The following is a 16,648-nucleotide window of genomic DNA, read 5'->3' as shown; positions in this document are numbered from 1 at the left end:
CCATGTTTGTAATAAAGTTGTCCCAGTTTCCCTATCCCTAAACACCCTAAGAAGAACCAGCACCAGCACCACCTCCAGGCCCTCTCCACCTGCGTAGCAGTCACTGCAGTTGCAGCAGCAGAACAAGCTGGGAGAAGAGGCCACTGCTTGAGAGACTGAATCAACACCACTGCTTTCTTTTTATATTTTATTAAGCGGGGAGATGTTGCATCCCGGAGTTTGGGTTTAGATTAGGGTTTTTAATTTATGTTAAAATAAGTTCTGTAATCCCGCATTTCCCCCGTGCTGTTCCCCCCCGCGGTTTCTGGCCCCACGCTGCCTGCTGCCAGATTCTTACCCCTGTGCTGCTCCTGTAACCACCCTGCCGTCCGGCCCCGGGAAACCCCGTGCTGGCCACCCCGAGCCACACAATCCCGCTCAGCCCGCGGCTTGGTGCCAGCCCCTGTGGGGTTCTCTGGTTGGTCGCTGTTGCTGGCGTCACCGCCACAGCAGCCGCCCCTATTGGCCGACAGGCCGTGGATCCTCTCGCCCCGCCCCTCCATAAAGCCCTATCCCGCCGGCAGTCAGGCGCCATTTTCTCCCATGCAAGTGCCGGGAGCGGTCGCGTCTTTCCATCGAACCGCGCCGCGTGACCAATAAACCGTTCCTGCTAAGCACGGAGTAAATGGACAAATTCCTTTCCTCTTTGCCGGGTCCCTAGCGCAAGGTAACAGAGGCTGGCCAGCCCACGCGCCCGAGACACGGAGCCGTGTCCGGGAACCCGCAGCAGCAAACCCCGGCAGCACGTGGAAGCTACGCCACAGCTGGGCTCCCAAGAGCCGCGTGCAGCCGGGGAGAGCAAAAACCCACGCTGCAGTACACTTTATCCAGGTCACTGACATCACTTAGTAGAAGCACTCTGTAATTTTATCAGTTGTATTTAATGAAGGTTTTAGTTTATTATCAAATTTACACTGCACTAACATTTTACAATAATATTGGTTGTAGAGGAAATCAATCATACTTAAGAAATATACAAGAACCTTGCTACAGAAAAGGGTTTAAAAGGAAACTGGAAAAAAAAGAAAGGGAATAAAGAGAAGGAAGAAAAGGGATAAAATGGAAGAATAAAAAGAAAATTATAGAATTAAAGAATTATAATTAATTAATTAATTATAAAATTGAAATTATAAAATTAAAGAATTCAAGACATAATATCTGAATAGACTAAGGTTTGCAGTAATATTACACAATAGTAGGGGAAATTATGTCTGCTATTGTTGCAAGCATCTGGCTTTCTAAGTAACAACCAAGGAAAATTCATGAATAAAAATACATAATACATTATTTTACTTAACAAAGAGTACAATTGTAAACTTCATACCTTTAAAGAAAAAAATTGATGTCTGCATGTGTAAACAAACACACAAATATTTTAATATGCTTTGATTAGCAGCCAGATAGAAAACCAGCACTAGTTCTAAAAAAATTAAAATTTTAATTTTTGTAAGATATTGTAGCATGAAAATTAATTCTAGAATTCAATTTATTTATAAAGGAATATCTAGAAATGGATAAAAATAGAATTTATATTTTAAAACCTCATAAATAAATTAAATGCCTTTTCTAAAGGAGCATACTGAAATTTGGTGGATTTTCCTACTTCCAGGGGACATGAAATGACTATATCAATTGAATGTTGAAAGCTCAGGGTCTTCTGAACTGTCTGATTTACTAAATAATATGCCAAATATTCAAAACAAAAGCTTTCCAGTTAGGAAGAAACTCTGCTTTCTTCAGTTATATTACAAAAGATAAGAGTGGAGAAAAGTGACAAAACTACATGGCACTGAAATAAACTCTGCTCTGTCTCTTTCAGGCACTTTCATAACTCTGAAAATAACATGTTCAACTGTTTATTTGAAAGGTGAAAATCCTTCCCTTTAGGAATTCAAGTTTTAAAAAACTGAGTATGCTTTTACACAAAGCATCACATTTTAATGAGAATACTTATGTTATGATGAGATGGGCCCCAAGAAGAATTAAGCAGTCTCAAATCTCTTCCTCCCTAACCATTCAATGATTCTAAGTTTCTGCAACAACCTTTATGGAAGGCACCAGGTACCTGGCATAGCTCCATATGCGGTGTGACTCCTTGAGGTGGTGACCCAACACAAGGACACCTCATCTCAAGGAAGCATCAACCACTGTTTGTGCATGTCATGGAAGCAGCACACTAAAGGCAACAAAACAACTGAACCACAGGTCAGGATACACAACACAGTCTGAATGAGGAATGTCACACCCAACCCAAACATACTGTACCTGTGAAAAGAACAGACATCACCTTCTTCGGAACAAATAGTGAAAACAAAATCTGAACAGTCTCAGGGATGTTTCTTTACATCACCAGCTTTCATCAGAGCCTTAATAGCTCTGGCCCTCATCTCGAGTTCCAGAAGCTCCAGCTGTTGTGCTGATGGCTGAACATCTTCTGATGGAGGAACAGCTAAAGTTGCTGCTTTGGTCTCCTTTGGGCTGGACTCTGCCAACCCCAGAATCTCATTCACACTTTTCTCAATGTCCTTCTGAAGGTCATCTATCTGGCCAGCTCCACTTCTGACAGTGCTCTCTTGCACATCTGGACCATCTTCTTCATTGCATGGGCCTTCTATGTCACTATCATATGCATCTGCATTTATGCTGAGGACATCACTATCTTCTCCCTTACCTATAACACAAACATAACTATCACAGAGTTGCCTAACAGAATTGTTTTAACTCAACTTACAAAATCACTTCTGCTTAAACTGTTACTCTGCAAGTTAAGAGAGTGAAAAGAAATCTAGAAAAAAAATCTGTATGATAACCAACTCCTCTTCTTTGTCTCCACCAACATTTAGAGCTAATTTATACAAGTGTTAATGCATCTTTATGCCATTCTAGAAGAACATGCAGTATAGCAAAGCAGCAGTACCAGAAAAATTTATTCCCTCCTGTGAAGTTACACTACCTATTTTCCTAATTAAAGGGTCATAATATTTTATATTAAAGAAAGCTTTTGCAGTGCAAAACTGATTTTCGTTTATCTCTTAAGTAAACCAAATTTTCAGAATGCAGCTTCAAAAATTCAGCTATGTTATGTATTTTAAGAGGAGTGGGACTTTAGTGAGACACAAGACTAAGAATTAATAGAAACTCTACTTATTGTGCAACTACTCAGAATTTATAAGTAGTTTTCTAGATGTATTTAACTCCACGTAAAAACATGGAGGAATTTAAGATTTTCACTTTTAATTGTGGTTGAAAGTTGGAGTGTATTTTTAAAAACATAATTAGAAGAGGCAGCTCAATAAAATAAAAGCAAAGCTCTTATGGAACCTAACTAACTGTTTTCTCAATTTGGCTACAGCAAGACTTGCTTTTGTCACTGGCCTCAGAAGTTCATACTCTTTCAACAGCTTTTGTAAATGTGGAAATTTAGACAGGATTGTTTCCAGCTTAAAATGAATAATGTATATTCAGGTGATGGTAGAGTTACTGATTATACAGACTTTATAATTATATTACTTTTTATTACTTTTGGTAATACCATTTTTACCACCTGCATAGGAAAAACAAGACTTTAGAAAAATGTTATTCTTTTTTTTAAACATCATAAATGCTTTATGGTACCTGTATGCACTTGGTATTAATACATGAAAAGTGCCCAAAAAACTTAGAAATATCTATTTTTCTTGGGATTTACAACACTCCTCCTATTCCTGAGGGTGTGAAAAAAATATCAATACTCACTACTTCAAAAGCTGTAAATGCAATTTCTCTACTTAAAAAACACAAAAGGATGGAGGAAAGGAAGATCAAAACAGCTCAAAATGTTTTATGAACAATAGTAGTATTTTAAAATATTAGTTTTGTTGATTCAGCATTGAAAATGTTTTGTACTACAGACACAATTCAGTTACTCACTCATGATCACTCTGTATCAGGCTAATTTAAGTTCAGATTTAAGAATTCTGCACACTCTCCCTGAGAATGCACTCACATACACAGCTAAGGTATGTGGCACCTCAAAAATTCCAAACAGAACTAACAGGAAAGCAAATTCAGCTCATGAAAATATATGTTACGACATATAAAAGAAGTTTACAGATCACTTTTCTTTTTCCCCACAGCTTCTCAGGCTGTAGTGAAGGAGCATGACTGCAGTTATACTTTCTAATATATACAATATTCTCAAAAGTTCTTAAAAGCTAACATCTTGAATGGAGCCACTGTTATAGCCCAAATCCATCATGATGCTCTGGTTGATTAAGTCATAAAAGACAACAATGATATCACTTGCAGTAACCATCAATTCCCTTTGATAACACAGAAGCAGAAGAAATCTGAAGGAAATCTGTCAGTTCTAAGGTTCCTCCAATGTACAACAAGCAACATTTAAAGGATTATTCACAGTCATAGCAACTCACACCCAAGAGTTTTGGTGCTCTTATTATGTATGACTCTCATTTAACTCTTCTCACTAATTCAGAAAAGAAACATGTTTCAAAAGTCATTCCAAGAGACATCTTTAAGACAACATTCTGATTTGTGAAATAGCAGTTGCAAGAAGTAAATAAAGTTAGATCTTTGAAGAAGAGAAATGTAGCTTAGAAGAATTTGCAACATTCTTTGACTGGAAAAGCTATTTCTCATCTTTCTGCTTAGAGCCAGTCGAAATTAAAATAAACAGACTGAGACCTGTAGTTCTAGTGCTTCATGCACAAACTAATATTGGCAATTGCTGTATGTGCTGATTTAATGACTGGAATAAAACAAATACTACTGCAGGCTAAAAATACTATTTTCTTGTGTAGAAAGTACAAATGTGCACCAATAACTTACAAGCCTTTGCATTTTCTATCCTGCCAATCACTGTAGTGCTTGAACATCTTACAAGCTACGTTTTTTGATTTAAGAAGAGAGAGTACACAAGACAAAATACTCTTTCTCAATGTATGTTCATTCTCTGTTCACAAGAGAGCTGTCAGCTACCTGGGATTAGTCACTGGCCAATATCAAGAACACAAAATTTCAGCTTTCTCTATTACATACCTTGTTTTGATTCCTGGCCTTCCACCTTGCTGTCTTCTCTCAGAGAAGAAGTTGAGTCTATACTGTTGTCCTGTCTGGAAAAAATTAAGAACACATTTTAATCACCATAATTTAAAATTTAACAGAACATTTTTTAGAAACTAAAAAAATTATCAGGTGGTAGGCCAATAAGCCAGCTACAGTAGGAATAAGGAATACAGTAGGAATAAGGGCAGAAGGAATACAGAGAGCTAATCTGAGCACTCGAAAATAAACTTTTTTTGTTTTGCCTTGTGATACACAAGGATAAAGCAGTAATTTCCACTGCATCCTTGCCTTTTAGAGTAACAATCCTCAATGGCTATAACTGAGGAACCACAGCTGAGCAGTTACAAAGGAAACGCTCCTCATATTAGGAGCTTTTCTGTAAAACTCAAAAAAAATTGTCACATAATTAAATTGTTTGGGAAAACGGTAATTTCTGCTGCACTCAAGTACTATTTACTGTCTTATTTTGAAAGTAAAAAATTGTTTTCATTAAATTATCATCAGACCATCACCAACCTCTCCTAAACCAGAATCTTCTTCCTTCACAAAGGGATACCTTTTATACTGTTTACAACTCAGCTATTACAGTGTATTCAGTACCCACATTTCTCTATTTCTCCTACTTAAAGACTTCTACCCTTGATGTATAGGATTTCAACTCTTTACGCAAGTATAAGGAAAAGACACTTCAAAGGTTAATGTCCTTCATGTACTTCACACATATTAGTTACACAAATTTTGAAAATAAGGTAAAACATCCAGGAAAGGCACAGGTGGAACAATTCAGAATCACAGGAAGAGTTCAGATGCCACATCCAGTGAACATTTTGACAACAGAATTGCCAAATTTCTAAACTGAATGTTAGTGTGTCATTGCCTTCATCTGGATTAATATGGAATCAATACAGTTCTCCTGGCCATGGCAGTTTAACAACACTATAAAAAGGAAGCAGTATTTTGGTGTCACAGATGTTATATAATGACTAACAACTTGTTTCTCAGTAATGGCCTTTAGGGCTTTCCTTAAAGTGAACACATACCTATCTTCCTCATGCTCTACAAGTTGGTTTTTTTCCATGTGCCCAATGGTTTTATCAGGAGGAGGAACACTATAATATTTCTAGAAATTGTCATCTGAGAGATAGTTATTTTCATTTCTATTTCCTTTTCTGAAGTGGCACAGGCTACATCAACAGACTCTCATTTTCTCCCACTTTTTTTTAGCCATTGGAACATAAATGTATAAAGTATCACGCAATAACTCATTAAGGACAATAAACAGGTCAATACACTTGCCTAGCAAAGCCCTGGACACGGACACCAGTCTGTTCTGCCTATTTATTGAGCCACATGGCTACACTAACTCCTTTTCCAAATGAGATGAGAATAATCTAAATACGCCCACACATGTATGCCAGCAACTGCAAAGGGGACCACAGCTCAGAAGGGCCTACAGGACTCTGCTGCCAGAAATCAGACAGAATGAAAAATGTACACCTTCTCCAGGATTTTCAGTGTCATGCAGCTGTAAGCAGACGCTTGTAATTCACCAGCAAACCTCAAGCTAGTCTAGACAAAAAGCAGGATGCAAGGTCTGGGACTAAGGTATCAAATAGCCTGTAAAACCAGAGGTGAAATTCCAAAAATAGACTAGGTTCTGCAAGTAGGCAAATTGAGGGACAATAATAGAGCACTAGATACCCCAGAAATGAACATTATCAGCTACTGGGGATAATCACAGGCCTACACCTGCCATCAGAGAGGCCTACATTCACAAGTAGATCTGAGCAGCAACAGCAACAAGGATACAAACCTTGTGGGCTTCTATGCCAGCAGCCCGTGAGAGATGTGGATTTCAGACCAGCTACTGGTCAGCAGATGTGGATGGAACCACTTGGGTTTTGGGTTTTTTTTTTTGTTTTTTTTTTTTTTCAAAGCAACTCCTAACAATTTGTTATCTTTAGCTACTTAACTCTTGACCAAAATTAGGTTGTGATGTACCCTGATCATCACTAAGAGCAGAAGCAGCTTAGGCTGCGCCTGCCCCATCCTCTTTCACACACATACTTCACCATTTTGAACTCAGTAGTAATGTCTGCACTGGACAGCAAAGTGTCATTTGAAAAATCTGGATCTTGCACCAGCAGTATCCAGACAGTAGATTTCACAACCTTGGTACCACCTTGATGTCTGATGAGGAATTGTAATCATCTCTTTGAGAGAAGACAAAGTGACTGCTATAATTCATTGGCTGTGAAATTATCCACAACCATTTTAACAATCGTGTAAAAAGAAATTACCCACTTTAAAAAAAAAAAATCACACATTGAAACTTGTAAAGTTTCCTCCTGATGCCTTGACTTCAACAATAATTACAGCAAACCCACATGCCTTTAGAGACTATCTACTGTCAGCAAAAGAATTTTTAGGACACAGAAGTACTTTTACAGCATGTTTTACCCTCTCAGAATGGATTGGATTGGACTGCATTGCTGGTGAACCTTCATGACTTTGTTTCATAGGCAAGCATTTTGCACCATCTACTGGCCCAATAGATGCATTTTAAGTTCACTGTTCAGTTTGGCTTTTAACTTGTTTTATCTGTTTGCTAGTGAAAAACATTTTTTCCCTAATTATCTGTACTGTGGTATACATTTAAGAAAGGACAGTCTTCAAGCAATGGGAGCAGAAGACAGGTTATTCTAGATCAAGGGACCTTATATATATTTAATACTCTCTTTTTTCATGCTGTGCTGGTAAGTGACAATAGTACTTTAGAGTTTCTCCCTTTTGTCAGCTTTCATATTTCTCCCTCAAGATGGCAATTAAGTTCAAAGTCAATCTTCCAAGCAATAAACTCAGCATTTTTAATTTATTGTTTTAAACAGAACATTTTCACAGTATGATCTTTTCAGCAGAAAGAAGCTAACTACAGCTACAATTTGCTAATAAACATTGTAAATTTAAATTTACCTTATTTTATGTAGAGCATGCCTTTCATGTTGGCATGTGCCACACTAGTGTAATCCCTAACTGGGCTCACACAAATCGTTTCTGTACACAATTTGCTACAGGAATTTGTACAGTTCTCAAAGCATCTGGGTTTGAAGGTGATTTGGTACCCAACTCCAGTAGATTATGCAAAGTAGGGTAAAAACACAGCAAAGGTTAGGAAAAGGAGTACTGGCAGAGGAGCAGATGGCTAAGGATTAAGATAGTAGCTCTCCAATACTGGTGGCAGGGATACCAGGTTTCAGTGGTCACTAGGGTTGGAAACCAGAAGGAAAAATATCATTCACCTAAATCTCCAGTGAGACTTGAGATCGAGACCTCTGTTATTTTTGACATGATGTACCTTCCTGAATTAAAATTTGCCTTTGCACTTAATTCCAGGCCTAAAAACCATTTCCAGAAGTCCCCAGTCCTTGAAAGATTCCTGCAAATTTTTGTTCCAAGGATAGTTTTCAATGACAAATGAGAACTAAAATAAATAATAAGCATTAAGTAGCAATTTAAAAAAACAAAAGGGAACAAAGTACTTACAACGTAGTGCTTCTCAAGAAAGGTATCTCAAAAGACAGGTATTAATCAAATAGTTTAATGAGCTATGCAAAGTCCATCAGTCCTGTTACAGGCGATGTTTGAGGACACCACAAGAACAGAAGGCAGTGAAGCAAATTAGCCAGATGCTGATGTATCTGTTCAGTGACTCATGTAGCTGGTTGTTACAGTGACTCCAAATGCTGAAAATAACCAAATTGTCTTACAGGGGTAAACATCAGATGGCAATTGCATGCTTGTGAACAGCCCAGCAGCCAGGAGCACAACACGCTATAACAAGGCAAAACTTTAAACTGCTATCCTTTCCAAAAGAAAATAAGCAAAAATTGTACATTTGACTGCAAAACAGGAAAATGCCTATAAATTCTTAAAAGAGCAAATATTAAACTGCAAATTTTCACTCAGTGAAAAAAAATAAGCCCAATGATTTTGAAGGCAAAAGATCATTTACTCAGACCCATATGAACATTGATCATTATAATGACATTAGAATGCTTGTTCCTTTAATAATGTTTTACTACTACAGCATATAACTTACTTTCACTTGTTTTGCTGGAGGATATTTAAAGAATCAATTCAGGTAAAAGAAAAGAAATAGCTCAAAAACATGTTAACGCTTCTTGAACAAGATGAAGAATACCTGCTTGGTTTTTGCAAGACATTGTCTGGCTCCTGTCAATTAAATATCTGATGTTTAACTGGAAGCTTTGTATACAGTAATTCTGTCAGTTTAACAGTATTCCACTGCAGACAGTAATACAGAAACAGCAACAAAAATCTGAGAACTGCATATTCAAAAACCTGTACAGAGCTCACAAAAATCAAAATTTATCTATTGCAACAGCATTTTCCACTCACTGGCAAATATAGGCCTTGCTTTTTCAGTTTTTCTGCATGGTTACTGCAGGATTTCTAATGCTTCACACAGAACAAGCTGGTGATAAAATAAAAGAGCAAATGTTTTACATGCTAATGTAAGCATGTGAAGCTTTTACATGGTTGAAATTTAAGAAAAGCCTCATGACTTCCACTTCCGGTAACAGAATGAGGATATGTGCAAAAACCAAAAAAGGAAGCTTCAATTTACAATTAGATGTAATACCATCTAAAAGCTTTACATAAAGATCCGAATTTTGCAAATTTCCTGTATCTGGAGAAATTTAGCTAAATCCCTGCTACTTTTAGCTGGTACAGACAGGAGACAGCTCTTTAGAGACTGAGAGTCATTTGCTTTTTTATTTGAAATTTCTCTAGATGTATTGATTCAAGCTTTCTGGATTTCAGTTGATATATGCAGATTGCTAAAGGTATGTTTGTTGAATTTATTTTTTTCAAAGGACAATAATGAAAGAAACAAAGGGATGTTTCCAATCCGTTAAAACACCTTGATTAGAGTACATCTTGCTACTCGCCTTTTCCCTTTCCACACTTACATTTCCATGAAAACAACTAAATTTATGTTTAGTTGATTTAGTTGATTAGTAAAATTTAGTTAAGTCAGATTTAAAACAAATAAGTTATAATAGAATGCAGGAAAAAGAAGTAATTTATATGAAAGCCACAAGCAATGAAGATAACCTAGGAAGAACTAACAGTTATATAAATAGAGAAACTGCCTTTTTATTATGAAAAATCTTTTCTATTCCCAGGGCAAACAAATTTACCAACTTAAATCCATATTAAATTATAATGATTACAAACAATGCTTGCTTGTCTTAGCAATGCAGTTTTCACTATTTTTTCACATTTGCACCTTAAGCCTCTCTAGTAACTGACTTGTTGCTGAAATACAGTTTTCTGAAGTTTTGAAAACTTGCATTTATAATTATTTACAAACAGGTTATAAACAATCTGACCCAAGGCCCAAACATTAGACTACTTAGTAAAAAGGGCTTCTAACTGTTTACAGTTGTAAAAGTATCACACTGGTCTACTTACTGAGCACTGGACTTCCAAGATTAACATAAAACCGTAATTCTTATTTTCTCCTATCCCTTTATTTTTCTATCATCCAAACAGCTTTACTGTTTTGTTTTCTTTTTTTTAATGCTAGCACACAGCTGAATTGTGGAGCCAAGGCTCTCAGATAGCACCCACCGATGCAGAATGCTATTTTTGAAAGGGAGAAGAAAATCCCCAATTCCTAAAACATCCTATTTTGCCTGCCCAGTTAGGAGGGGTCTGAAACCCCAAACTATCATGTTACAGATACAAAACTAGGGGCACCTCAACCACTGTTTGTCAAAGGAAGCAATTTGCTATACAACTATGAACAACATCCCTCAGTTTCTTTTACCTTTCATGAACACAATTTCTTCTTGATTTACTCTCAGTTACTGAAACCTTCCTAACTGGCATGGGAAAATAGGTTAAGTGTCTTCAGATATCCACTAGCTAAAAACTGATAAATTCTGATTTTTCTTATTTTGTCGTTTTATTCATTAATTTCCTCTTTTTAGATTTTTACCAGCTCAAATAATTTCTATGTAAGAAAGAATTTACACAATCTACTGTATCAAAGGTTCATAAGTACATGTATCAACAGTAGCTTAGAAACATCTTGCAGACACAGAACAACCTTACTGAAATCCAGCAGCACTACTTCTGCCATACATCTTGGAGATAAAGTGTATTTCACATATTTTGCAATAGTAAATAGCTTGTGAATTAGGCCTTAAACAAAAACCCAAAACAACACATAATTTCTCAGGGAATCAAAAAACTTGGGTATTTATATTATTATTTAACCAGCAAGTCTGTCTTCTCATTCTATTTAGAAGTTCACTGGCAAATTATCAATCACTTAACAGAGACTACTCCACATAAAGAGACCACTACACTACATAAAGAGACCCAATATTTAGCATATTTTGTAGTTTTAAATTTTTTCTATCTGCTTTTCTAAACAGCCAGCAGAGGGCAATGTCCAAAATTAGAAAACTAGTTTTTAAAGCTGACTAATGATGACCCCGTTCACAGATCCCATAGGCAACAAATAGCACAGTGGGATACATTAACAATGGGTTCCAAATGGAACCTTAGAAGAAACTGTGTCAAAGGGTATTAAAACTGTATCACAAGGAAAAGAATGAAACATAACTTTATATTCACTCCAATTTCTAGTGTATTTGTATGATGAGAAGTCATCAAAGAAAATTATGCGATAACTTCATAGCTTGTTTTGAATCAAAGATGGGATCAGAAACCAGGTCTCTGCTAAAGAAAAATACTGACCAGAATGTGAAAGTTGAATTACTGTTACTACCTTTCCCACCTATTTGTTCTTATTTAGGAGGTTTAGATAAACTAACCAAACCAGTAGCTAGGAGGTTACTTTAATCTGCTCATCTCTGGTGCACTGTCTCGTACTGTCTCAGAGGTTTATTAAGTGCGTCCTGAATCTGTGGACCAGCTGTAATCAGGTCAGTAGTGAAAACATAAAAGCTTATTAGTCTTCTAGAAACAAGTTAGCCTCATTAAATTTGATGCATTGTGCATGATAACTAGTAACTTTGTTTTTCCCTTCACTACTTCCATCGAAACTATCAAACAGGTGAACTCCTGACAAAGAAATGGTCCTTAAAAAACAGAGAAGCATTTTAAGAAAAGGTTAAGAAGTGCTGTCTTTTACAAAACTGCTACATGCCAAGATAAGAGTAAGAAACCAGAAGCCTCTGTTCTTGAAACTCTACATTCTGTAGCACTCCTTATAGAGTGCATTAAACAGGTGAGTGTCAGTGCTGCTTCAGCTGGGGAAGGAATCAAGGACTAGAATGAAAAGTTGAAAAAGAAGAGAGAAATGTCAGCTGAAAGGAAAGTACACTTAAACAATTCACTGACCTAAGTGGGAGGGGCTTACTCCTTAGCTCACACAAAGACAGTTAACCTAAATCACACCACTTCTGTTGCAGGACAGAAGTATGAAAGTTTAATTACCACAACTCAGCTGACAGGTGGTATGCCACTATGAACCCAGTTATGTGCTCAAGACACACTTAATGTCACAAAGTGACAAAGTCATTTTAGTAATTTTAGGGCTTGCTAGTAGTCACAGTTCACTGTCATTCAACTAGAGTAATTAATTAAGGATATAGCAACTAGGTCTTTCAATTATATATTTGATAATTTCTCATGAGAAATCTCTGAATTGTTCAGTCTCCTTAAATTAAGTTTAAGTGTTTTGTCTTTTACTCACTGACTGACTGAATCACCTCCAGTCTTGTCTCCTCCATCTGCCTCCTCGTCAGTATCAGAATCAGCTCCAATTTTGCCTAGATATACACAGTTTCAAACATGAAAATTTAGGAAAGTGATATAATTAATACTACATAATTAGGTTTACTATTAATTATTAAGTCTATTGCAATCAGCAGAAGAGGATTTTTCCCAGTTAAATCAGAACTTCTAAAATTAGACTTAGTCAAAACCAAAACCCTTATTTGTGAGTCTTCTGTTAGCTACAGATACATTTATAATGGATTACAAAAAATCTGATTAGCTATTCTTAGTACAATACTATGTGTGCTAAAAATAAAGTACAGAATTAACAGCAAGATACTCTGGAGCACTCCGACTCAAAGAGTTTTTCTTTGTTGACAAGACAGCAATATGCTTACAAATAAGTTCTATATTCCTTAAATATCAATTGCAAGTTCAATAAAGCAGCGAAAAGCTGGAATGTCATATCCTTAATCAAAGTACATGAACTGTGTGTCTTGGTGGAACTAAGGGATTATGTACACACTAATATATAATTACTAGTGTGTGTCTGTATATATACATATATATTTAAGTAGCTAGAAAGAGTGCAAATGGGGTTGAAGCAGAGTATTCTCTGGTGTACAGTGGAGTCTTGAAGTTTCATTCATACCTTCAAGTATCTTCAACAGTTTTTTTTCAGATAACAGCTCCAACTGCTCCATGCAAAGTCTTTTGATTTCATCCATGGAACAGTTCTAAGAAGACAGATAAAACAAACCACAAGCTACTAAAAATTTCTGAGAAGAGAGTAATTTAAAATGTAATGTCTAACTGTAATGAAGAGTTAATTTGGATTAAAGCCTCTCCCATATTCTGATCTGCATTGATGAAACTGCTGTAGAAAACTAGATGTTTCAGTCATATGTCTGAAGAATGGAACAGCAAACAACTGCAGACCTAGTTGTTCCTAGTTTTCCATCACTAGGGGGAAGCTGAGTTATGTAATTAAGCTTGTGAAGATCAGAGGCGACTGTTGAATCCAAGTCCACAAACTGGAGAAAATAATGCCGTTGACAACACACCAACAGATGTGTATCACAACACAAAATAAATAAAGTATGCAAACTGCAATCCATTTCTCATGCTTGGTACATACCAGACATTTTATCGGTATTCCAGTTATTTTCACATCTCATACATCTTGGTGACATTTGGTAATTTCACATTTTCAAATGAACTATGATACTGTGTACAAGTACCAAAATTAGGAGCTGCTAAACAGGTTGTAACACTCACAGTCATATTGTAAGTTTGGTTCTGTGAGGCAATTTCCCTACAAACTCAGTAATGTCTTTCCTTCCAGCTTTTCAACCTCTTTTTCTTCTGCCAGAGATGAGAAATGGATGAGCCTGTATGCAATTTACCATGTGTTTAAAATGAATAAATCCTGTCTCGCTTACATTAATAATACAACTCATTAAGATAAAAATTTGAGATAATAAATTTACAACTACTAACAAGCATAATACAGATGACATTTCACTTGCAGCCTCTTCTTCTGTACAGGCTGCTAGCCTAATTTATTTCTACTAAGTCCTATTGTTCACAAGACTCAAAAAGCATATGATCTAAGCTAGTAAAACTCCAGCTTTAGTCCATAGGAGTTACAGCTTCAGAAGCTGTTTATGAAGAATGGGCTTTATTTTCTTATCTCAGACATTGCTTTAATACCATACAAAGAAAATCAGTTGCCACAAGCAGAAATCAGTATTTTTTTTACAAATCAGCATATTAATTAGTGAACAACACAACTGTATTTACTCCTCATAACCATGAAAATTGTTTTGCATTTAACTAACCAGTACAGAGGGACAGTCTAAAGCTAAACATGAAGTTTAGAAATGGCTGAGCAGCAGCAAAAGGAGTAACGTGGAATAATTACAGCAAGTCTTTAAGAAGTCTCACTTCCAGACACATGACTGGGAGACTACTTAAGAAAGGTACTTGACTTCATATAAACTTCTTTAGTTGAGAAATATACAGGCAGCTGTTAAAATGTAAATGCATTAGGCTTGAGAGATAAGTATTCTTTGTTAAGCAAGCATTCAAGATTATGGTAAGTATATAAATGGTAAGTGTATTTCAGTACCTTTAAAGTATCAGGCAGCATCTTCTGTAGTTTCTTCTCCCCTATGACACAGAAACACTGTTGAAGCATTTCCTTTTTGTCCCCAATGTAGAAACTGACAGGTTTGAGTGACACAGTGAGATCTAATCCTCCTTCCTCTATATCACTGGGTTGTTCAGCCTCTTCAAGTTTTTCTCTAGAGAATACATTGCATTTTGTTTCCTAAAATCAAGAAAAGCACATTTTCTAGTGAATTAGAGAAGACAGAAAATTACAGCTTCACCAGTGCTTGCAGTAATTTTCCCTTCATAAATGCAAGGTATATCTTAATGTGGACTTGTCAAGTTCCAGTGTTTCATATTGCAAAGTAACTGCATTACTGAACTTACATATTTTATTACTGAAAACATTCTTGTGCTAGAAAAATTTTTTAAAGCTTCAGGAAGTGAGAAGTACTCATAAATATTAACTGGGAAATATTATCTGCAAATACTTAACTGGTGCTTACACAAGAAAGCCTGCTTTAATGCAGAAGAAATCCATCTGATTAGCTGAGCAATTAAATCATAAAGCTCATCATTTACAGCTACCCTGCTAAAAGAAGAAATTGGCATACAATCCCCTGTGTGGCAGAGTCTTCACGGAATTAAAATGGCTTCGTATTAGAAAATACATCCTCTATACATCAGCGGAGGACATCTAGAATAGAAAAACTAATTAAAAAAAAAACCCAAACAAAAACAAACACCAAACAAACAAACAAAAAAAAAAAAACCAAACTACTAGCCAGAAATATATTTTGTCAGCCTCAGAATTCACTTAGGCGTGCATGTCACAACCATTTTTTGCACACCAACACATCCTTGACAAGACTCATAATGCCACAAGTACGAGAACCACGACTGGGGCTACCGGTGCTTGTACGCCACAGCTCTTACACCTGGAAAACACAGACCGATGTTCTCGAGCGCCAGGGCTCGGCCGGCCCCCGCCGGTGCCTGTGCCTTTGCTGTCTATCTTCGCGCCGCCCGCCCGGCCGCTCCCTGCAGCCGCACACCGACCAGCGCGACTGAACCCGGCCCTTCCGGCAGCCAGCAGGCCTCTGCGGCCAGGACGCGGGATCGGGACGCGCCCGGGAAGGCAGAGGCGGCACCACCGGCTAGACCCCGCGACTCCGCCCGAGCTACCTCCAGGGCACCGTGGCTGGACTCCGTGCTCCGCCGCTTCCTGTCGCTGCCGTCTGGCCCCGGAGCTCCCTCCGGGCAGCAGGAACGCGAGCGGCGCCGCTTCTTCTCCTTGGAAGACTTCCTGCCCGGCATGGCCACACCGCGCGCATAGCGCGCGCCGCCACACGGGGGTCGCTTCCGGCGGGACTCGTGGGCAGCTCCCCCTGCCGGCCCCGCGCTGCGGCCGCAGGCGGGGCCGCGCCCTAGGCTCGAGATGGGTGCCCTGTGAATGTACAGCGGGATGGCTTAGGGATAGCCAGGCCAGAGTAAAACTGCAGCCACACGTGGACACGCCACCAGTTTACACAAATATCGGTGATCTAGGGCCTAGAAAACACATCTTACGAGGAGCAGCTGAGGGAGCTGGGGTTGTTTAATCTCCAGAAAAGGCGGTTCAGGGCTGACCCCATTGCTCTCTAAAACTCCCTGA

At 37.8% G+C, this 16,648-nt stretch overlaps 1 protein-coding gene across 3 annotated transcripts; it reads right to left on the bottom strand.

Annotated features, from left to right (window-relative positions):
- Window positions 1–901: 901 nt before the first annotated feature.
- Window positions 902–16,329, bottom strand: CAAP1 (caspase activity and apoptosis inhibitor 1). 3 transcript variants are annotated; one of them, XM_053932569.1, is made up of 7 exons: window positions 16,180–16,260; window positions 15,609–15,691; window positions 15,014–15,214; window positions 13,535–13,619; window positions 12,860–12,935; window positions 5,077–5,150; window positions 902–2,710 (listed from the first exon to the last, which is right to left on the bottom strand). In XM_053932569.1, the coding sequence occupies exons 3-7, from the start codon at window positions 15,080–15,082 to the stop codon at window positions 2,367–2,369; spliced, it is 648 nt and encodes a 215-aa protein (XP_053788544.1). In that variant the 5' UTR covers window positions 15,083–15,214; window positions 15,609–15,691; window positions 16,180–16,260; the 3' UTR covers window positions 902–2,366. The 3 variants fall into 3 exon arrangements, with proteins under 3 accessions (XP_053788544.1, XP_053788542.1, XP_053788543.1); XM_053932567.1 differs by lacking the exon at window positions 15,609–15,691 and having other exon boundaries at window positions 16,180–16,329; XM_053932568.1 differs by lacking the exons at window positions 15,609–15,691; window positions 16,180–16,260 and adding an exon at window positions 15,501–15,588.
- Window positions 16,330–16,648: the final 319 nt, after the last annotated feature.

The sequence above is a fragment of the Vidua chalybeata genome, chromosome Z (assembly GCF_026979565.1).
Source record: "Vidua chalybeata isolate OUT-0048 chromosome Z, bVidCha1 merged haplotype, whole genome shotgun sequence".
NCBI lineage: Eukaryota > Metazoa > Chordata > Aves > Passeriformes > Viduidae > Vidua > Vidua chalybeata.
The sequence above is the reverse complement of the archived record's forward strand: the minus strand, read 5'-3'. Positions and strand labels throughout refer to the sequence as shown.

Excerpts from the sequence above, each read along its gene's own strand:
- CAAP1 (XM_053932567.1), bottom strand. The coding sequence starts at position 16,311 with ATGCCGGGCAGGAAGTCTTCCAAGGAGAAGAAGCGGCGCCGCTCGCGT. Across the intron at positions 15,215-16,179 it reads CCAGCCACGGTGCCCTGGAG|GAAACAAAATGCAATGTATT; the intron begins GTAGCTCGGGCG and ends TCTTGATTTTAG. Across the intron at positions 13,620-15,013 it reads TGCTGCCTGATACTTTAAAG|AACTGTTCCATGGATGAAAT; the intron begins GTACTGAAATAC and ends CTGTCTTCTTAG.